The 20,379-nt window shown below is 36.5% G+C and overlaps 1 protein-coding gene across 4 annotated transcripts in view; it reads left to right on the top strand.

Moving 5' to 3' along the window:
• The first annotated feature begins 911 nt into the window (after positions 1 to 911).
• Positions 912 to 20,379, top strand: part of LOC139974341 (fibrinogen-like protein A) — a 196,080-nt gene continuing 176,612 nt past the window's right edge. For 2 of the 4 annotated variants that reach the window (XR_011795454.1, XM_071981392.1), the window contains exons 1-5: positions 912 to 1,124; positions 8,955 to 9,032; positions 9,843 to 9,929; positions 13,830 to 13,916; positions 15,225 to 15,286. Coding sequence is in view for 3 of the 4 variants with exons in the window: in XM_071981392.1 (XP_071837493.1) it covers positions 1,034 to 1,124; positions 8,955 to 9,032; positions 9,843 to 9,929; positions 13,830 to 13,916; positions 15,225 to 15,286 (405 nt within the window). In the remaining variant the exon portion in view is untranslated. Of the gene's footprint in view, positions 1,125 to 8,954; positions 9,033 to 9,842; positions 9,930 to 13,829; positions 13,917 to 15,224; positions 15,299 to 18,721; positions 18,851 to 20,379 lie in introns of all 4 variants that reach the window. The other 2 variants (XM_071981393.1, XM_071981396.1) reach the window with 2 other exon arrangements.

Genomic DNA, 20,379 nt, shown 5'->3' with positions numbered 1-20,379 from the left:
TGAACAAACATCTCTTACATAGTCACAATGTCAGAGGACTGGGGCTACGAGTGTAACAAAATTACGGTGAACTCATATTGGTTTTCAATGTTCAGGCGGTATTACTGTATCTTATGTAAACGTTAACATCGTATCCCCCCCCCCCCCTCCAAAGTAGGCCTACAAAACAGTTGCTGCACCCCTGCCTATTAGCTGTAGAACAATAAAGGGCTGATCTGGGTCTGAAGACAACTCAAGTTCTCCTGATACACTAATATTGTTGTGATTTATAAACGGCATTACTGCCATATGCATGCTCACTGGTCACCAGAAGTCTGTCATATATAGGCTACCATAAACGATCATCACAACATCTCTGAAACCCTTTACGAAGTACGCGGATACAAATGTTTTTTGAAAACGTCATTTACATTCTTTGTCCTCTTTTCAAGAGAAACTTGGTACCAGAGGAGTAGGAAAATTGATCAATCGGAGAATGCAGAAACCTCGAAGGGTATGGAATATGTGACTTTGCTTTGCATAGCAACAACAAATTTTTCTCAAGACGTGTCATATGAAAGAAGGTAATTAACCCTTGACATCTAACGAGCTGTCACAGTCTAACTGGGTGTTGGAGGGACAAACAGCCAATTGAGAATAAGCAATTTTCATTGAATATTCATATTGTATAGGTATCGTCTACCAATCGACCACTCAGCGGCATCCAGAGTTACCACTTGATATTTGATATGATTTGAACACTAAATGTGTACATAACTTCCACATTGTATAATCACAATCGTTGATCTTGAATATGCATGTAACATTACATACGTCAGCCACATAATCACCAATGAAAAGTCACTAAATGTGTGCCTTTGTTGGACATCACTCTATGAAGATGGTAAAAAGTGTTGGCAAAGTCAGTTAATCTTCATTAGTATCACAGAGACGGCAAGACATACATATATGATATATACCAATTTACCACAGGAAAAGACACATTTGATAAACTTAGGTTGCTTTTCCCTTTCCGCTTCTGGATTTGTTCAAAATGGAGAAAGGAGGATTAAAGCAGTGTCGATCACCTTTTCTTATTCATCTTCTGAGTGCTGTCGTTCTGCTTCTTGGAGGAAGGTCTCAAGGTAGGCAATATTTTACATTACATGCATAATTTGTCACATTTATCTTTTCTTCTTCTGGGTCCGGACCTCCAAACCCCCTACATGAGAGTTCCCTTCAACGACCCCAGGGTCATACCCGTAATATTCGTATAAGAGCAAAGGTGAACTATATATGCTATACTTCCAGTCCAACTGGACTGTAGGAATATAAGCCAGCGCTGCCAGTTAGGCGCCCCAAAAATCACAAATTTCGCGATTTTTAAGTTTCATTAGCAGTAGGAAAATGAAAAGTCCGGCCAAGCAGGGTTTTTCGGGGGGGGGGGAGGGGGCATGGGCGTGGTCGGGACACCGGAGAACATTTTTGTAGAGGCTTACAAATTTAAGAGAAACATTAGCTGAAGTTTTCAAATTCTCCCAAAGAGCATTGATATCAAACATTTCATGTTGTTCGATCAGTCCAACTCAATATAGCTTTGCCTAGGCTATGGCAAAACCATTACAATTCTCAACCGTACGTTCCACTCCATAGAGTTCATCCAAGAGGTCTCCAACTCTGCAACAAATCGCAAACAGACCTGATTTTACCATCTGATAAACTGTCATCCCTGGTATAGGCAATATTCTTTGCGTTACACATAATATTAGGCTAGACTTATATTAACAGCAAAGATTCTAGAAAATAGTTTATGTTTATTTCATGGCTTTTCATCCTCCTCCGAGGCTTAAGAACAATGATGGAGGAGGGGTAGCACATGGGTCTTTGACGTCAGAGCTGTGGTTACCCCCCACCTCCTCCATAAAAAAAAAATCCTGAAAAGCGTCAAATGCCGCATTCGGTGGCATATTGACATTAGGATTTAGGTCCTGTGCCCGCCACTGTTTATGAGCATAATAAGTTAGGCTAAATGCTTCCATTGTAAAGATTGTTTTGTAATGTGGCTCTTACACCTCCTTGGTAATTTTGTTTTCTGAGATCCATAAGACACTGTAACATCTGTAAAAGTCTTCAACTTGCACTGGTTTGGTACTACATGACCTATCCCTCGAGTCCACAACGCGGGTTACAGTTTGTCCTATTTTGAAGTCACTGTTTGCAGTGCTTGTTTTGCATTTTGCGACTCTTTTACCACTAGAACGTTACTAATTGTCCTTTTGAATTCATCAACGTTCCTTTCTGCCATTTCACAGGCAGAGGGAATAAGACTAAAGTATACTACAACCATTATTGTTATCGTCTTTGACACTATTTGCCAAGAAGAACTATACTGTTTGTCAAGCTAATATCTCTCTTCATAGCTAACGAACTCGTCATTGGTTGAATCAATACTATAACAAATGTAGGCCTATACATTGGAACCAGCTAAGAAATAGAACCCAAGTTTCTTCATAAGAAAATCTTTGTCGCCGGTGTTATATACTGGAGTAAAGAACATAAAAAATATATATGTAAACTTGGGTAAAGACACTAAATATGAGAGAACTCAATCATTAATGAAAGCCATTTATTTTATTGAACTGCATTCTACATTGCAAGAGCAAGTGAACAACTGATATAGGGAGGGCGTAATATAATATAAGAACAAAGAAACATGAATATGTATGACTCGAGATGAGGAGATATGTCATTTATAAACCAGGTTTCAGTAAAGCCAATTATGGAAAAATCTTGATTTAACAAAGAGATCAAAGTAGCAATATCGGAAAATTGTTTTCTTAGACTCCGACTATTGTGATGTAGTAATGATATACACTTATTGGGTGGTTAATTATTAAAAGAATCGATACCATACTACTTACAAGATATATTATTTTCGCTCATGTCCTCCGTGGAATTAATGTTAAAAAGTATAATGACTAGTAGAAAGTCAAGTTTGATTGCCATTTTCACTGAAATGAATTGAGTCCAATAGTAAATTCAGTTAGTTTTTATGGCCTCCTTTATTAGCAGTTCCTGTCTGTCCTTGCTTCTTGGAGGCGGAAATTGTAGGTTTTCTCGATCGCTGGTTGTGTGATTTTCTTTTGTTGACTGGTTAACTTCTTCGGTATAGTGTAGACTTCAATGGTTAAAACTGCTCTCTTCATTCTTGTGTTTTCTGTTGCCGAGGATCAAGTTCTCGCGGGTTGGGAATTGGATGTTGTAGAAAGGTTTTCTTTTGGGTTTTACTATATTTTTCTGCTGGTTTGGTCTGTTTGTTATTGCTATTTTCACTATGTCTTTGCTTTGGTAAATCTTCGCTTTCTGTGTCCATGACGATCGAAGTTTCACTTTCGCCCGTGTCTAAGTTCGATCCAGTGGCTTGATCTGTCACTTGACTGTCTTTTCTAGTGTCTCCTTTAAGGTTAGATTGTTTGTGAACTTCATCATTGTTCCCTTGATCGGATTCTCTTGTCTTCTCTTTGTCTTGCTGATCCTACAGTTGAAGTTTTTGTGGCCAAAACGATAACAGTTAAAGCATTCTATTGTTGGGGAATCTTGATTCGGAGTGTCCCAGCTCATCACATTGTTTACATCTATAGTTTGGGCAGTTTCTCATTAGATGATCCTCTCCCTTGCAATTGTTACAAACCCTACTTTGGCCATTGTGTTTGAGTCTTATATGAATGCCTCCAATAACAACAGCATATGGTAGACTTTTTACCTTGCTTGGTAATTCAAGCCGTTACAAATCGTGTCCGTTTTGGAACTTGGGAAAATCATTGTAGAATTTATGGGTCCATTCAGATCAAATTTTGCAGGCAAGCTCTGTAAATTTGTCGTTTAGTTCAGAATCATCAATAAAAACAGGGACGTTGAATAAAGTAACAGTCAATATATGTCTTGTTACACCAATCACGACTCAATTTGTAAGCCCGACTCCTGTAACCATTCAGCATCCTTCACGTTTCTAAGTGTGACAATTCATTGCCCAAAAATGTGAACACATCCGATGATGTTCTTCCTTCCGACGTCACTTTAGATAGCATTTATCGCATCAATATTGTTAAACGAGCAATCAATACATTTTATGCTATTATCCTTCAGGTTGTTGATTTTCTGCCGTTGCTCTTTACTAACATGTCTACGGTGGCTAGAATTAGCAGAACTCATATTTGTATAGTGAAGGGCTGACTTACGCCGAAAGACGCAGCCGCCTCCAATTCTATAAAACAGTTTCCTTTCAAAATGTGTTCCAAATTCAATTTGCCAAGCAATTAAATCAAATGAATCGTTTGTGCAATCTGGTAAATAGCAAATCTCCAATCAAAACTAACAAATGGCTGAAAAAAAATCGTATAATTTTGAGAGACATAAATTGTGACATGCTCGCGGGTCGCGAACTCACACATTTTTCTTGAAATCTGCAGTATTTCTTGACATTAGTGCTACAGCTATGTTCAGGACTGCATCTCTGCTCCAGCAGTATATATGTAGCCTGTATTACCTGGAACTTATATGTTGTACAAGGATGAAGAGAGCATGAGCAATGAATGTAGCTTACAAGTTGATGGAACAATAAATAAAGCATGATTACAATGTAATTATTAATCTAACATTCATGTGTTGTATACAGTGATTATAGCTTTGTCCATTTCAATATCAGAGAGCTTTTGGGGAAAGTATTGATCAATTTTTTTGTAATTTGCAATTGAAGATGTAACTTTTGATTAATATTATAATTTAATTTAATTCATGAGCGAACTTTGAACCAAAATAACACTATGGAGATATCTCTAACTATTATATTCACACCTGCATTATTAGGCAAAATTTTGTAAATTATTCCAAATCTTAGCCGAGTGAGCACAATCATAAAATATATGTTCAATGGTTTCAGTATATTCTTGACAAATATTACAATTATCAGAAGTGATAACTTTTATGAAATGCAAATACTTGTTAGTTGGAATATTCCTAGCAACAGTCTATATTGAAACCATGTAAGTTTAACGTCACTCGAACACCGAAAAGGGACAAAACAATAAAAAGACCAATCCTTTTTACTGATATCAATAGTCTGGTACCACTTAATATAGGATTTGTGCTCATCACCTGAAAACTCCAGCAATCTATTGTAAACTGCTTTAGAACAAAAATAACCACTTGCATGCAGAGTATTTATATAACTATTATTAGGAAAAATAACCCTTAAAATTATATCATTGGATAAACCCTTCCATTTTTTCCTAAATAGAGCTCATAATACTCCAAAACATTGGTTGATATGTTAAACTCTTGAGTAAAATTATCAAATTATAAAAAGTACCATTACTAATCAAATCGCCAATAAAACGTATACCCTTGTCATACCAACGCTTGTAATATACTGGGCTATTTCCAACTTTAAATAAACTGCTATTCCAAATTGGCAATGTTAACATAGTAGTATCATTGTAAATAGTAGAGAAAACATCATGAATAAAATTATGTGTAGTTTCTAAAAATGGTTCTTTCAAAAAGGATAACAGATTTTGAACTCACTAACTTTACATAAAAATCCCCATTATCAAAGAAAGAGTCAATACTTATATTGTACCTACGTAAAATACAGCAGACAAAACTAGAGCTCTTGCTCTTCAACAAACGACCAAACGTAAAGATCTTAAGAGCAATACATTGTTTACAAAAACTACCATTTTCAATCCCCCATCGGGATATCCTTGTATTAATTGTCTTCGACTTATACGGTCTGGTTATTTTCCACACAAAACGGAAAAACATGGAAGGCACTTTTTTAATGTACTCTGCACTGGGTAATGGGAGCGTCATAATATAGTAATTAAAACAAGGCAATAATAAAGATTTAACAATGGTAATGCGACCCAGCACTGTAAGATTTACGTTTAGCCCAAATCTCTAAAGCATTAAACACTTTAGTCAGTGCATTACCATAGTTATTAATCATACTTGTTAGATTAGTATTATAAACACAATCCCCAATAGTGTAAAATCATCATCTTTATTCCAACAGATATGATATTTTTTATTGAAAGGAAACAAAGACCCTTTCAACTCCCCAACCCAACAAGAAGAGACTTGCTAGGCTTTATTTTTAGCCCAGACAAAGAACCAAAATAATCTAGCTGTTTCATAATATTAATAAAAGATATTTCATCCCGTGCATGAAAAAGGTTGATTCATCAGCATACTGAACTAGTTTATAACAGCTTCCTCCTATATCAATACCCTGGATAGAATTATCATTATTAATAAGAATGCTCAATCATTCTACACTTAAAATAAAGAGATATGGAGACAAAGGGTCTCCTTGTCTGCAACCACGATCAATAGAAATGAAAAACCATTTACAAGAACAGAGGAAATAAATATCACTATAAAAAGTATCAAACCACTGGATTATGGAGGACCGAACTTAAAAAGGAGGAGTACATTTCTAATGAACCTAATCGAAATAGGCCTACTATCAAAAGCCTTTTCAAAATCAATCCCAAATAAAATCCCTGGCGTTTGGTCTTCTTCTAATAATGTCATACACTGTACGAATGCTATCACCAATATACCTTGAACTTGATAATTTTTGGGGAAAAGTACTTAACTACATGCAAATGAAAAATGTAAGCTAAAGCAAGGTGTCCAGTCTTTGCTATAGTTTTGTTCGATAATCAAAACATCAATCGGATGCATGCATTGGTACGTAGAACATGTATTGACCTTTCGGTTCATTACTGAACTTTAAAACAAGTATGTACAGGTAATTTGCTCTGTTTACATGTTCTTCTCAATTACCATGCCAGCACCATTCCATAGTGTCTCTCTCTCTCTTTATGTTACCCCAGTAACCTTGACTTGTAATAGTTTCCCTTGCTTTGAGTTTAGAGAAAATTGTTCACTGTGTATAGCTCCATGTTGAGGTCAAGCCATGTGCTCCTGGTGAGTTGGGTGACTATTTTGGGACTCAGAACTGGATGTTTGCTGTTACCATTTTTCATTTGCTTCATCTCTACAAATGGGCAAAATCTTTTGCAAAAAATAACCTCGTAATGAATGTGTGATGATTTAAAAAAGAAAAGTACCAACAAAAATCTTTAGACTGTACATTTTGATCAAATTTATGCACAGTCGGGCTGTAAGAAAGTGAGAAATGTTGCCATATTTTAGTTTAAGTTTATGGTAGTAATATTGAGTTCATCTGTTTAAATTTGGTTAACAAATCAACCAATTGCTTTTCAAACCTCAGATTACTATTTTTGAATGGACATCACCTTTGTTAGGCCCATATAGAGAGAGTGTAATGGGTGAGTGCACATCCCTCACCCTCCCCGCCCCATCCCTTATTTTCAAAGGTCCACATTTCCCTGAGCAGAGAATGTTTTTTTGTGACTCAGGGAATGTCAGCAAACTGTAGCCAATGTCACAAATTAATGTTGAATTCAATAAAAAGAATGTCACCATATTGCAGTAAATGCATAACATCATAGAAACTGACCTGTTTGTATGTAGTGTGTTCTTTCACCATGTGTTATATTTAACTGGCAAGTATGAACAACTCAATTAAATTTGTCTGACTAGTTTGTCATAAAAACGCGTACCATTCATATACAAAGGGACTTCACAATTTTGGAATCTACAATGTACATGGTTCTTTTATTGCTACGGTACCTTTGTACAGTACTCATTCATATAAACTTCATTACAAAATAGAAAGTTTCAGTGTCCAATCTCACAGGACAAATAATGTGCATAAAATCAGCACAGTATACAAAAGTAGACACAAACTCAATCATCGTGATAAATATGTATGTCATATGTGATAGAGATACTGTCAAAGTCATGAAAAATAAATTTAGTTAAAGCGGAACATAATTTAAGCATTCTGGTGAAATTTGCATTCAATTCCTATGTACCGTTTTTGCGATATTGACAGTTGCAGTTGCCACCTTTCAAAAGTGAACTTGGAGCAAGGAGGTGTGACGTCATTATTGCACACTGATAAATAATGTTTTGTTTTCCTTTAAATTTACCTCTAATTTCATACTTCACAATTGGATGCATCCATAATGTGAATTTACCATATAGGTATTGGTATTTTATAAACTTCACATCCCCTTTAGACAAACTAGTAACCCTATCCAATCCAAGTTCAAATCAATAGACTGAAAAATATATTAAAAAAACATATCAAATTTAAATTTTGATCTGGAATATTGATTTAAGTATTGTAAAGCCTCTTAACATGACCTCTACCTGTAGTCATGGTATTGCATGTTCAGTGTCGCCACTGTTAACAATTAACCTTGAAATATGGAAAGAAAAACAAAGAGAAAGTAACAGATTTAAGATCCTAGTGGCATTATAATGACATCACAGATATACAATGCGACAACTGCTCCCAGACAGGACTTTTTATATGATGATATCTTGTCAAATGGAACAATCGATATTTTGGAAATGCCACTGTTCGAGTGTCCGAGGAGTCCTCAAACTTCATGTCCGAATGAAAAGAATATATCTCTTGTTTACAGCTACTTTGGTTTGAAGCCACCCTTTGCCATCTAGTGAACTTCACTACTCAAAAGTGCGATCTTCCTGGACACTCTGGAAGAATGATTTCTCATTCATGAAACTTGGGAGCGAAAAGTCATGTTTATCAATTATATAAGGTCATAGTCTATGCTTTTGATGTGTTGGTTTAAAAGTCTGAGTACTATGAATCATTTTGTGTAGTGGAACACTGATCAGGTTCGATAGTTTTTAAAGTGAAAGTGTTGATGTCATCTACCACACATTTGGATGTCAGCTTGTTCATCTGTTTTTTGAGCGAAATTTTCTTAGTATTCTGATGAAGTTTGCGGCCAAATTAAAATCTCCCTCACATCGTCACTTTCAGTTTTGGTTTTGTTTCATCTAAACAGCTGACGATTCTCGAGTTCGGGGGCACTTTAAATGCACGAACCGTCAATACGGGACTTCCGAATCAAACGAAGAGCAAGGTAATGTCGGTGATTATATACGTTTAAGTTGAGGTAAAATAGAAGTTTTGAAGTTGTAGGTAACAGAGTATTGAAGGCTTTTACAAGCTCACATGAGCTTCTTTTGAGACAAGTTTCCCTCAAACCAACTGCCTAGTTGCCTTTATCGAAATGTTGTTTACACCTTTGGAGGTTGATCTGATAAGGTTAGTTCAGGATGAAAAGGTTTTTTTTTTTTTTTTTGTGACGACGTTAAATCATAATGATGTAAGGAAAATATCAAAAACTACGAAAGACTGTTGGGTCAGTGAAAGGATGACTTCGAACAGACCTTTAATCTTGAAAAGTTATAGTAAAAGGAAACAGTTTTTGACTAGTACTGTGATGTTTCTGGCTATTCAATTTCCAAGGTGGTTGGCTATATAAGATATAGGTACGCTTTAAAAGCTATGGAAAACGCAGTTAAAGCTAAATTGATGATGACATTGCTTCCTCAGTGCTGGCTTAAATGTTAATATTTTGGACCAAAACATGTTCTTTGACTTCATATAAACAACATTGTATCCTTGGTTGATATTATTAGATCACATTTTTGCTTTGACAAACATCTATACACCTTGTAAGTCATTCTTCATATCATTTGAGGCCACAACATTGCTTCTCCTTTGCATCACTTTAAGCACATATACTCGTTTGTGATCATATTATGTTGTACCTTTCAGACGTACACACTGAACACCTAGGCCTAATTTGTATTGTCTTTGCTAATTCATGGTAAAAATCATCTCTTCTTGAGACAAACTTATGGCCTGTATTTTGACCTACTGATAGCTACCAATATGTACTCAAGCAAACCTGTGGAGACCACTAAAATGCAAACTACTAGCAGTGAAACAACTGGCTCGACTGTCAGGGAAGGTACAGTAAATATAGATGTTAGGTATGCAAGGGAAGAAGGGAGGATTCATGCTTATTAGTTCACCTGAGCCTCTTTCTTTGAAACCATTGCCACAGTGTCTTTAATTGAATTGTGTTACACTTTTTTGATCTGAAATGTGTTTATTAAAACAGCATGGCATCCTTGTTGTCTTTATTAAGCACCATTTTTGCCATGACAAACTCTAACTCCTTGTAAGTTTCACTACGTATTATTAGAGGCCAAACATTGTACATGTGTTTTATCATGTTTTTGTATTGCATTTCAACATGAGCTGTCTTAACAATGGTCTCTGCATGTTAGACTACATAGTCCAGCCACTTAAATTAATGACACTCAGATGATTACCACTGTGCAATTGAATTATCCCAGCAAACACAAAAACGTTTTTAAAACGTTATTAAAACGTTTCGTCTTTTGTTTTGATAACGTTATTTGTGGTGTAATAAATATGTCACAAAAACGTTTTCAGGCTATTATTTCAAAACAATTTTTCGTAAAAACATTAATATAACATTAATATCTCATAAACACGTTATGTCGACGTTTTTTATAACACCACATTAAACGTTATAAAAACATATTTTAGAGGCTCTTTTAAAAATGTTATGATAACGCTTTGTGTTTGCTGGGTACAACCTTGACTGATAGAAATATATACATGTTTAAATAGTCTACAACATATCAACATTAATTCTGTACCTAAAGCCATGTCTGTACAAATTCGAGCACTGAAACCCCCATGTGTTTAGAAAATCATTACTCGAGATAGGAATACACTAGGGAGCTTCCTATAGCTTTATTTTGCACATAAGACAGCCTGCATCAATAAACAACATTTTTCCGAGGGGGTCACATGGACTCTTTTTTTTGTCTTCAAAGATTTGTTTACATTCAAAAAACCGGTCGTTTTGACCTTTTTTTTCTAAACAATCGTGAGAACAGTGAAAACTTTCAAGTCAACTGACCCTATCTCAAACAACTAGCTAATACATACAAGGAATCAAATCAGGAGCCTCACAGGCATATGTAGAGAGATGGCTCTATATTTGTGGAAAATATGTCAAAAATGACATTTTTCGGTCTAAGTTTAGGGCCAAAACACTGTAAGATTTCCGAAAATATTTCTCCAGAATGCCTCACCCTACAGAGTAGATTTTTAGCTCTCCAGAAGCGCCACACTGAAACGCCTGTCTACATAGAAACGATTTAGCAATAGCGCCTTTACTTTGTGAGTAATCTCTAGCAATTCAACTCGAGCATTTCTACGGTATAGAATTTCGGTCAACCACATTTGATATATGCTTCATGTTGTTAGGGTCAATGCAATCACTCACGTAATTGAAACGGTAACTATTTAGCACATATTATCATGGCTAAATACTTCTAAGAGGCGTTAGACCTTCTTTTTATGGGCAATTTGACCATCCAGCCGTTGGAGGAAGAAGATTCTGACGATGAAATCATGATATGGTAAGCCGCTCTGTTGCACACTGTATGTACTATGTATTGTGTACGCATGTACTGTCGTAGCGCAATAGGTATATATGACTTGCCGTTACGCTTGATTAACATTGTATTACATAATACATACAGGTCAAGTAGAGGGGGACAAATCAGTCATATTCCTCACATTCAAACATCAAATTATATTTTACTTATAAAATAACATGTCTTAAACTCATCAAACTATCAAAAGTCCAGCAGATTTCATCAAAATAATTTCAAATGGGCAAAAATAGTACAGTGTTTGTATCATAACCTCATTTGCATATTTAAATGTCTAATTAGCTTAATTTTAAAGAAAAAAATATAAAAATTAAAACCTCATTTCAATACCTATCTGTCAATACTTGGGTCCCTCTTGACAAAAATGAACAGATTTTAAGTAATTACAATGTGTAAATAGTTTCCCCAAGGGACAATGATATGACAGGAAAATTGTCTATAATAAGGAGTTAAGCTAGCTGCTCACTGCCCCGACTAACTGAAGTGACCCGACTGACGGACAATGACCACACTGACCGACGTGACCCGACTGACTGACGTACGTGACTTGACCCAACTCAGCTGTTATGAACCAATTTTCAATAGTAGTTAAGAATCATATTGTCTTTCAACTGACCCCTTCACATTTGAACTACATCATGTAATGATGAGTGAAGACGTCCTCGTTAAGTTAGGTCACTTCTGTCATTCAAACTAATATCTCCATTTATAACTTTGCATTGGTTAAAACTGTTCAATGTCTAGACAGCTGTACTGGTATGTAGATAAACTTTCATGTCATTATCCAACAGGCCACAAACCTGCTCTTTCACCTTTCCAATAACAGTTTTTGGTTTCGATGATAATCGTAACCTTTGTAATCATGCGTGTGTGTATGTGTGTGTGTGTGCGTTTGTGACGCCCAGCTTGTAAACACGATATCTCAAGAAGGGAAGCTTGGACAGTTCTCATATTTGGTACATAGGAGTACCTAATTGAGTACAAGAAGCCTATTGTTTTTGGTGTAGGTCAGAGGTCATTTAAGGTCACCAGGGGTCAAATAGTGAAAAGCTTGTAAACATGATATCTCAAGAAACAAAGTTTGGATTGATTTCATTTTTGGTATGTAGGTTGACCACATTAAGTACAAAAAGCCTATCGTTTTTGGTGGATGTCGAAGGTCATTTAGGGTCACCAGGGGTCAACTTGTAAAAACCTTTTCATAATATACTGTATCTCCCTTCGTCCAGCCTATAAGTAGATGACATGGGCGATTCGCCTGATAAGAATAGGAGAGCCTATTGACAATTGAAAATGATCTTACGGGCATCCGTAGATTTGAATCTGAACTCGCGACAATATCCCCATTGACTTAACTGTGTCGCTAGAAGTCCTGAATTGCTATGTACATAACTACATAGATGTGTGTGTGTTACAGTGTCTTCCAAGGCTTGCTTGCAGACCATAGATATATAAAAGTGCTAGAGCTTTTGCAACACTTGTCACGCATCCGTATGGATATTTTGCTAAAGAGTTGATGTGATTTCGATGGAATAGTGCACTTGAATGGCGAAGCATGCCTTCTCTAGAAAATATTTGTAGATCATTGGTAGTTCTGGTTGGATGTAAGTTGCTCAGGTACCACGAATTTCAAAACATTTCTTGGCCAGCTGCCAAGGAGAAACTAGGTCAAGCACCTGTGAACTTGAGATTTGCTTTCACTTCATGGAGTTGGCTGTAATGTTGGCCTAGTTTTTCTCAATAACTTGTGAAACTACCATTGACAGGATCCACAAGGTTGATATTTTGGGACTAGTTGTGAATGGGGTAAGGGATTGTTTCAAAACATAACAGTCATGTGATCCAATGTCAACAAAGGTCAATCAGGGGTCAAAAACTAGTATTTTTGCAATAACTTTAGAACCAAATGTCCATCAAGGTTGGGAGTTACACTATTGCAATACAATAGTAGACCTGCATTTGGGTGACCTTTGACCTCAGGTTGACCTCCAGTGACCTGTATTAGCTTCTTTCAAGTTGATTCTTTCAAGTTTCGTGGGCATATTCCAATCAAAATTGTCCATAAGTGGACTCCTCTGCAACCTTAATGTGTGAAGTTATTAGAGATTTGGTTTGGTTTGTAATACTGGGTGTGCGGATTCATAACATTGAGTACAATAACCCTACTGTTTTTGATGGAGGTGTGTATAACCACGTATAGACTGACCTGTGTTAGCATGCCATAGTGTTATTGTAACAGCTAGTTCTGGTTATACTAACAAGCAGAAGTCTAGTGCATTGAAGTCATCGAAACCTCAATGCATTTTGCATTCTGGTTAAAGCTCTAAATCAATATTTTATTTCCTGTCACATTTATTTTGACCTACTGATAGCTACCAATCTGTACTCAAGCAAACCTGTGGACACCACACCAATGCAAACTACTAGTGGTGATGCATCTGGCTCGACTGTCAGGGAAGGTACAGTAAATGTAGATGTTAGGTATGCAAGGGAAGAAGGAAGGATTCATGCTTACAAGTACACCTGAGCTTCTTTCTTTGCGACCATTGCCAAATTGTAAAATATATGGTTAGCCTGTATTGTTAGACCTATAATATTATAGATACAGAGCTATGCATTGGTTCACTGTAATCACCATACCACCCTAACTTCACGCAAAGACAGTAGATTGGCCTCTTGTTTTGTTGGTGTACGGTAATTAACTCCCTGTGTCCCTTACAGTAAGTCGCCTACTAGCTGTGTTATACCATGGAGCTGTAAATGGCTCCACGGTTATACCACGGAGCTACTATAGCTCCATGGTTATACATATGTAGTTGCAGTGATAAACACTGTAGTTGCTGTCCGCGTTAGTCAAATTGTAACCACTTTTTCAATCCCAATTATAATCTACAAAGCCGAAACGGCCAAAATTGCCATGTGATCGAGTAAACATCAGTTCTGTATCTTCAGACACTTTCCCCACAAAAGTGTCTGAAGATACAACTGTTCAGGGGAACCACGGCGTAAACTTCAACACATGCCGTAAGTAAGGGAACTTTTTCCTTGTTTTGAGTAGTTAGATTCTCCCGACCTTTCCAAGTATATTTCTCTTTATTTCTTGGGGAATGCGGTCAAACCATCAATGAAAATCACATAGCTGCAGGATAGCAAAATCAGCGAGAGCTTCATCAAAGCTATCCTATCAAAGAACAGTTAATGCCCTAACCATCCCTAGTTTACCGTATTATACCATCATAGTTCATACTTGGAATTTTTGGTAGAATTTGTGGCCTAACTTTAGAATCCGTACCATATGAATGGGAAAGCTTACTTCGAATCGGCAGAATAAGGTTAGGGGTTAGAAAGTAGGGTTAAGAGGTAGGGTTAGTGGTTAGGAATAAGGGTTAGGAAGTAGGGAATATGGTTAGGGGTTAGGGAGTAGGGTAAGGAAGTAGGGAATAGGGTTAGGAAGTAGGGTCGATTGGTACGGATTCTAAATCAGTACCGAATTTGTCAATAGGCTGACACGGTAGACAAACCATGAGGCATACATACATGTAGGCTTTTGGTATGCATGGACAAGCAATATCACTGTTGCCTTACTCTTGACGTGGATGTATGTATTTATCAGAATTGATCTCTAAAAATATCTGTCTGAAGTACTTCAAATTTGAGCACACCTAGATAGTAAAGCATGACTGCATCACTAAATTATTGTACCTGATGTCAAGACTTAGCAAAATTAGATATTTTCTTTTTGTTTTCTTGTTTTAACCTAACGATAGCCAGCGAATCAGTGGAGACCACCCCAAAGCAAACCACTACTGGTGGTGATTGTCCTCGTGATCCTTCTATTGAGGTGAGAATTACATACTTAATTACATACAGTTTCGAATTAGAGAATATTATGTTTTGGGGAGAAAGATTTTAGATTAGAATTTTGATGATGATCTGAGCAATTATGATTTTGCTTTGCTGTACAATACTGTATGTTGGCTGTAAATTATCACTTCCAGTGTTGAATAGAGATCTTACATAGCAATGAAATAAGCTTGGAATACTGCAGTAATAACCTGAAATTGGGATATTTTTCCTCAATGTCATCCAAAAGGTAATGGTACCCATGAGACTATTTGGTTATGATGTTAATTGTTACTCTTTTTAGGAGAGAAGGTTTGATGTTGTGATTTGCATTTAAAGTACATTACATGAAGCTTGGCAACATTAACACTATCAGTAGGACCAATTAGAACATTCGGTTTGTAATAGCTTAGAATCGTCAGAGATTTGCAATGAATTTGACACAAAGTATCCAGGCATAAATGTTTCCTTATTGCCCGAATTATATACCCCAAATAAAATGTCTGTTCGTGGAGTGTACAGTATATTATAGGATGAGGTACTTCGACCGTCCCATGTGACATAATTGTCCTTTCTCATTCAGCATGCAAGTTTCTGTTAGCTATTTAAAAACTCTAATAAAAGTATAAATAATTGTCAAACTTGTAAACCATGGAACAATATTATACTGCAAGGAGATAGTTAATGCAGGTCTTGAAGCGTACAATAAAATGTCATTGTCCTGGTTCTCGTCCATGCTCAACATATTGTCATTGTCCTTTCAATGAAATTAGTGTTCAAATTTTTTGTACATAGCTCAGTATTGAAAGCTCTGAACTTTCTCTTATGAATTTACTATGGTTCCTGTAAGCAAACACTGGTATATATCTCCACATTTGTGTAGCGATTTGCCTATTTTGAATAACATTTTGCGATGTGATATCCGATAAATTATTCTCTGATTGTCATAATCTTCTTCCTGATTGCAGGTAATAATTTATCACAAAGCAAATTGCTCTGAAATTGTAATAGTCAAATTACTGTACATAATACAAGTATGAAGATAGGTAGCAGGAACCACATTTATTGTATTAGAGACGAAATCGGAGCCTGTAAGACTGTTGCACAAATATGAACACTGAATAAATTGCTCTTGTGAAACATATTTATTAACATTGTTTTAATTGGGGTCAATCACCACAGGGAGTTTCTATTTCTGGTAGGGCTGATAATACTAGTGTTTGCACGGGTTATCCGGGTACCTGCCCGACGCGATACTACCCGGTTCCTAATTTATTACCAGAATCCTAAGCAAAGTGTGATTTAAAAAAAAAAAAATTGGCAAATCGACGGTTAGGCAGATTTCCCATTGACTTAGTGTGGTGTTAGGCTACAATGTGTTCGAAGATAACAGCAATAACGAAGGTACCCACCGGACGTGATACTACCCGGTTCCTAATTTATTACCCGAATAATCATACGCAAAGTGTGATTGTTTCAAAAAAAATTGCAAACCGATGGTTAGGCTGATTTCCCATTGACTTAGTGTATTGTTAGGCTACCATGTGTTCGAAGATAACAGCAATAACGAAAGCTTTCCACAGATATAGAGTAACTGCGTCACAATTTCAGCTAATAAACAGATGGCTAGGCTAGACTACCCCCATTGACTTAGTGTGGTGTTAGCCAACCATGTGGTCGAATGTAACAGCAATAACGAAAGTATTCCATGGATGTCTTATAACTGTGTCACAACTCCAGCAAATAAATAGATGGTTAGGCTTAGCTAGATTTCCCATTGACTTAGTTTGGTGGTAGGCTACCATGTGGAAGAAATGATTATTTATTCATTCGTTTATTTCAAAGAAGGAAAGGCTGACAAGGAATTTTACGCAATGTTTATGGATTATAGACGTGATAACTAAAAAATAGTAATCGCAAGTGGCTTTTTACTAATCGTTTATTCCAGATGCGATCAAATTGCGCAAATCGCGCAATCTCGCGGCTAATGCAAACCCTGGGCCTGCATAATAGATAGTAGTAGTATTAGAAACTGTTTAAGAGCTAAATTGGATATATATATGGTTTGATCCAATAGAGGTGCACGAGCTAGCATAAGCAGCGGCGGCAGTGCGATGCTAGTAGTAATGCGTATTATAATTAAATAATTTATTTATTAACAAGTTAATGAAAGAAACAGATGCAAATAAAAATTATTGAGGGAGGTTTTATACCTTATCTTACACCTACGTATTTCAACATGAAAACGTTGTCAGTAGAGAAAATAATGTATTTATTACAGCATCCAATATGTAACTTCTTGAAAATCGTGATACACGAGGGTAAACAAATTGTTCCGGGTACCCAGATACCCGACGGGTAACGGCCCTCGGGTACCCGGTTCCCGATTTTTGGACCCGTGTAAACACTAGATAATACCATACGATATATTGTATATGTACGATATGACTAATGGAGGAGGATGGACGGTAAGTCTAGTATTACATCCTTAACGATATATTGTATATGAATAATATGACTTAGGCGGTAGATGGACGGTAAGTCGACATCCTATAGTATGGAAGATATATTGTATGTATAATTTGACTAACGGAGGAGCATACACTTTAATTAGTATGATATCCTATGTTTCATAAATACGGCTAAGTTTGCCTCAAAATGTAGTTATTCTGTGCATATTGTCAGATTCTAAGCACCAGAGGTGTGCTCTGTACAATAGTAATACACACATTCTCATTGACAGTTATAAAATCGTGTAATATTATGCAATCACACTGGTCAGCAGAATCATTGATGTCGAGTGGTACGGAATTACAGTAGTTTGTTACGCAAGGGTGATGGGTTCTGTTCCTACCTATACATTTGCAATGGCAGTGAATTTGCCACAAAAAAATAAAAAGCCTTTCAGCATCCTCTGGGATTAGAAACAAGTTCCAATTCAATAAACTTGTGATAACTCTAATGAAACCATGCAGATGGTAGCAGTACATTGATATTCTTCCCATTGGTCTTTGCATCTTCCTTCGAAACTTAATTTTCTTTATTAATTTTGAACCTACCGTTCCAATCCACTTGTGGTTATTACAGTGTTTGATACAGTATCTATAAATTGGAGAATGTCAGAGTTAATGTGTTGCTCACTTGATATAGAATTAGAGTTTTATTACAAAAGCAATCTGCCTGTCACAATATTGAGCACTAAAATAAATTATTTCATTGTAAAAATTTAATTTAATAATGTTTTGAGATAAATTGAGCTGAATGGGTTCAATCACCGCAGGGAGTTTCTATTTCTGGCAAGGCTGATAATACCATAAATAACAACAAATTGATGAAATTTGCTGTATGACAGGTACCTTTGTATGTGATCATTTGTGTTATCTCTGTACTTTCTATGTTTCATTTCTGTGATAATTGTCAGATGACCAATTGCCTGGACTGGTTCAATGCTGGGTGTAATAATACTAGCATATACACCATCAGACCAACTAACTGGAATGGACCACCCTTTGAAGTCTTCTGTAATATGACTGACGGAGGAGGATGGATTGTAAGTCTAGTATGACATCCTATAGTATAGACGATATATTGTTTATGTATAATATGACTGACGGAGGAGGATGGACGGTAAGTCTAGTATGACAACCTATAGTATAGATGATATATTTTATATGTATAATATGACTGACGGAGGAAGATGGACCGTAAGTCTAGTATGACATCCTATAGTATAGACGATATATTTTATATATAAAATATGACTGACGGAGGAGGATGGACCGTAAGTCTAGTATGACATCCTATAGTATAGACGATATATTGTTTATGTATAATATGACTGACGGAGGAGGATGGACGGTAACTCTAGTATGACATCCTATAGTATAGACAATATATATTGTATATGTATAATATGACTGACGGAGGAGGATGAACGGTAAGTCTAGTATGACATCATATAGTATAGACTATATATTGTATATAGATGTATAATATGACTGACGGAGGAGAAAGGACGGTAAGTCTAGTATGACATCCTATAGTACAGACAATATATTGTATATGTAAAATATGACTGACGGAGGAGGATGGACCGTAAGTCTAGTATGACATCCTATAGTATAGACTATATATATTGTATATGTATAATATGACTGACGGAGGAGGATGGACGGTAAGTCCAGTATGACATCCTATACTATAAACGATATATTGTATATGTATAATATGACTGACGGAGGAGGATGGACCGTAAGTATAGTATGACATCCTATAGTATAGACGATATATTTTATATGTAAAATATGACTGACGGAGGAGGATGGACCGTAAGTCTAGTATGACATCCTATAGTATAGACAATATATATTGTATATGTATAATATGACTGACGGAGGAGGATGAACGGTAAGTCTAGTATGACATCATATAGTATAGACTATATATTGTATATAGATGTATAATATGACTGACGGAGGAGAAAGGACGGTAAGTCTAGTATGACATCCTATAGTACAGACGATATATAGTATATGTATAATATGACGGAGGAGGATGGACGGTAAGTATAGTATGACATCCTATAGTATAGACGATATATTTTATATGTATAATATGACTGACGGAGGAGGATGGACGGTAAGTCTAGTATGACATCCTATAGTATAGACGATATATTTTATATGTATAATATGACTGACGGACGAGGATGGACGGTAAGTCTAGCATGACATCCAATAACTTATAGACGATATATTGTATAATATGAATGACGGAGGAGGATGGACGGTAAGTCTAGTATGACATCCTATAGTATGGACGATATATTGTATTGTAACGCTGGCCGACCGTGTCGTGTCGTGCGGGAGTGTGTGAACGTTTGGTAACGCTGGGGCTTTGTTTTAAGACACCCGAGCCGGCTGTGCGCACGTGGATCACTATATGGGGAGGAACTTCCGCCAGGTGTAGCCTAGTGTTGCATTCGTGGCGGCGGTTGTTTTCTCTCCATGGTGACAGGCGCCATTGTATGCTCTCTTATCACTATGCATCTGAATGGAAGCTGTGGGGTAATCTCTTTTG

Source organism: Apostichopus japonicus, chromosome 9 (genome assembly GCF_037975245.1).
Source record: "Apostichopus japonicus isolate 1M-3 chromosome 9, ASM3797524v1, whole genome shotgun sequence".
In the NCBI taxonomy this organism is placed as follows: Eukaryota; Metazoa; Echinodermata; class Holothuroidea; order Aspidochirotida; family Stichopodidae; genus Apostichopus; species Apostichopus japonicus.
This window is presented reverse-complemented; position numbering and strand designations above follow the sequence as displayed.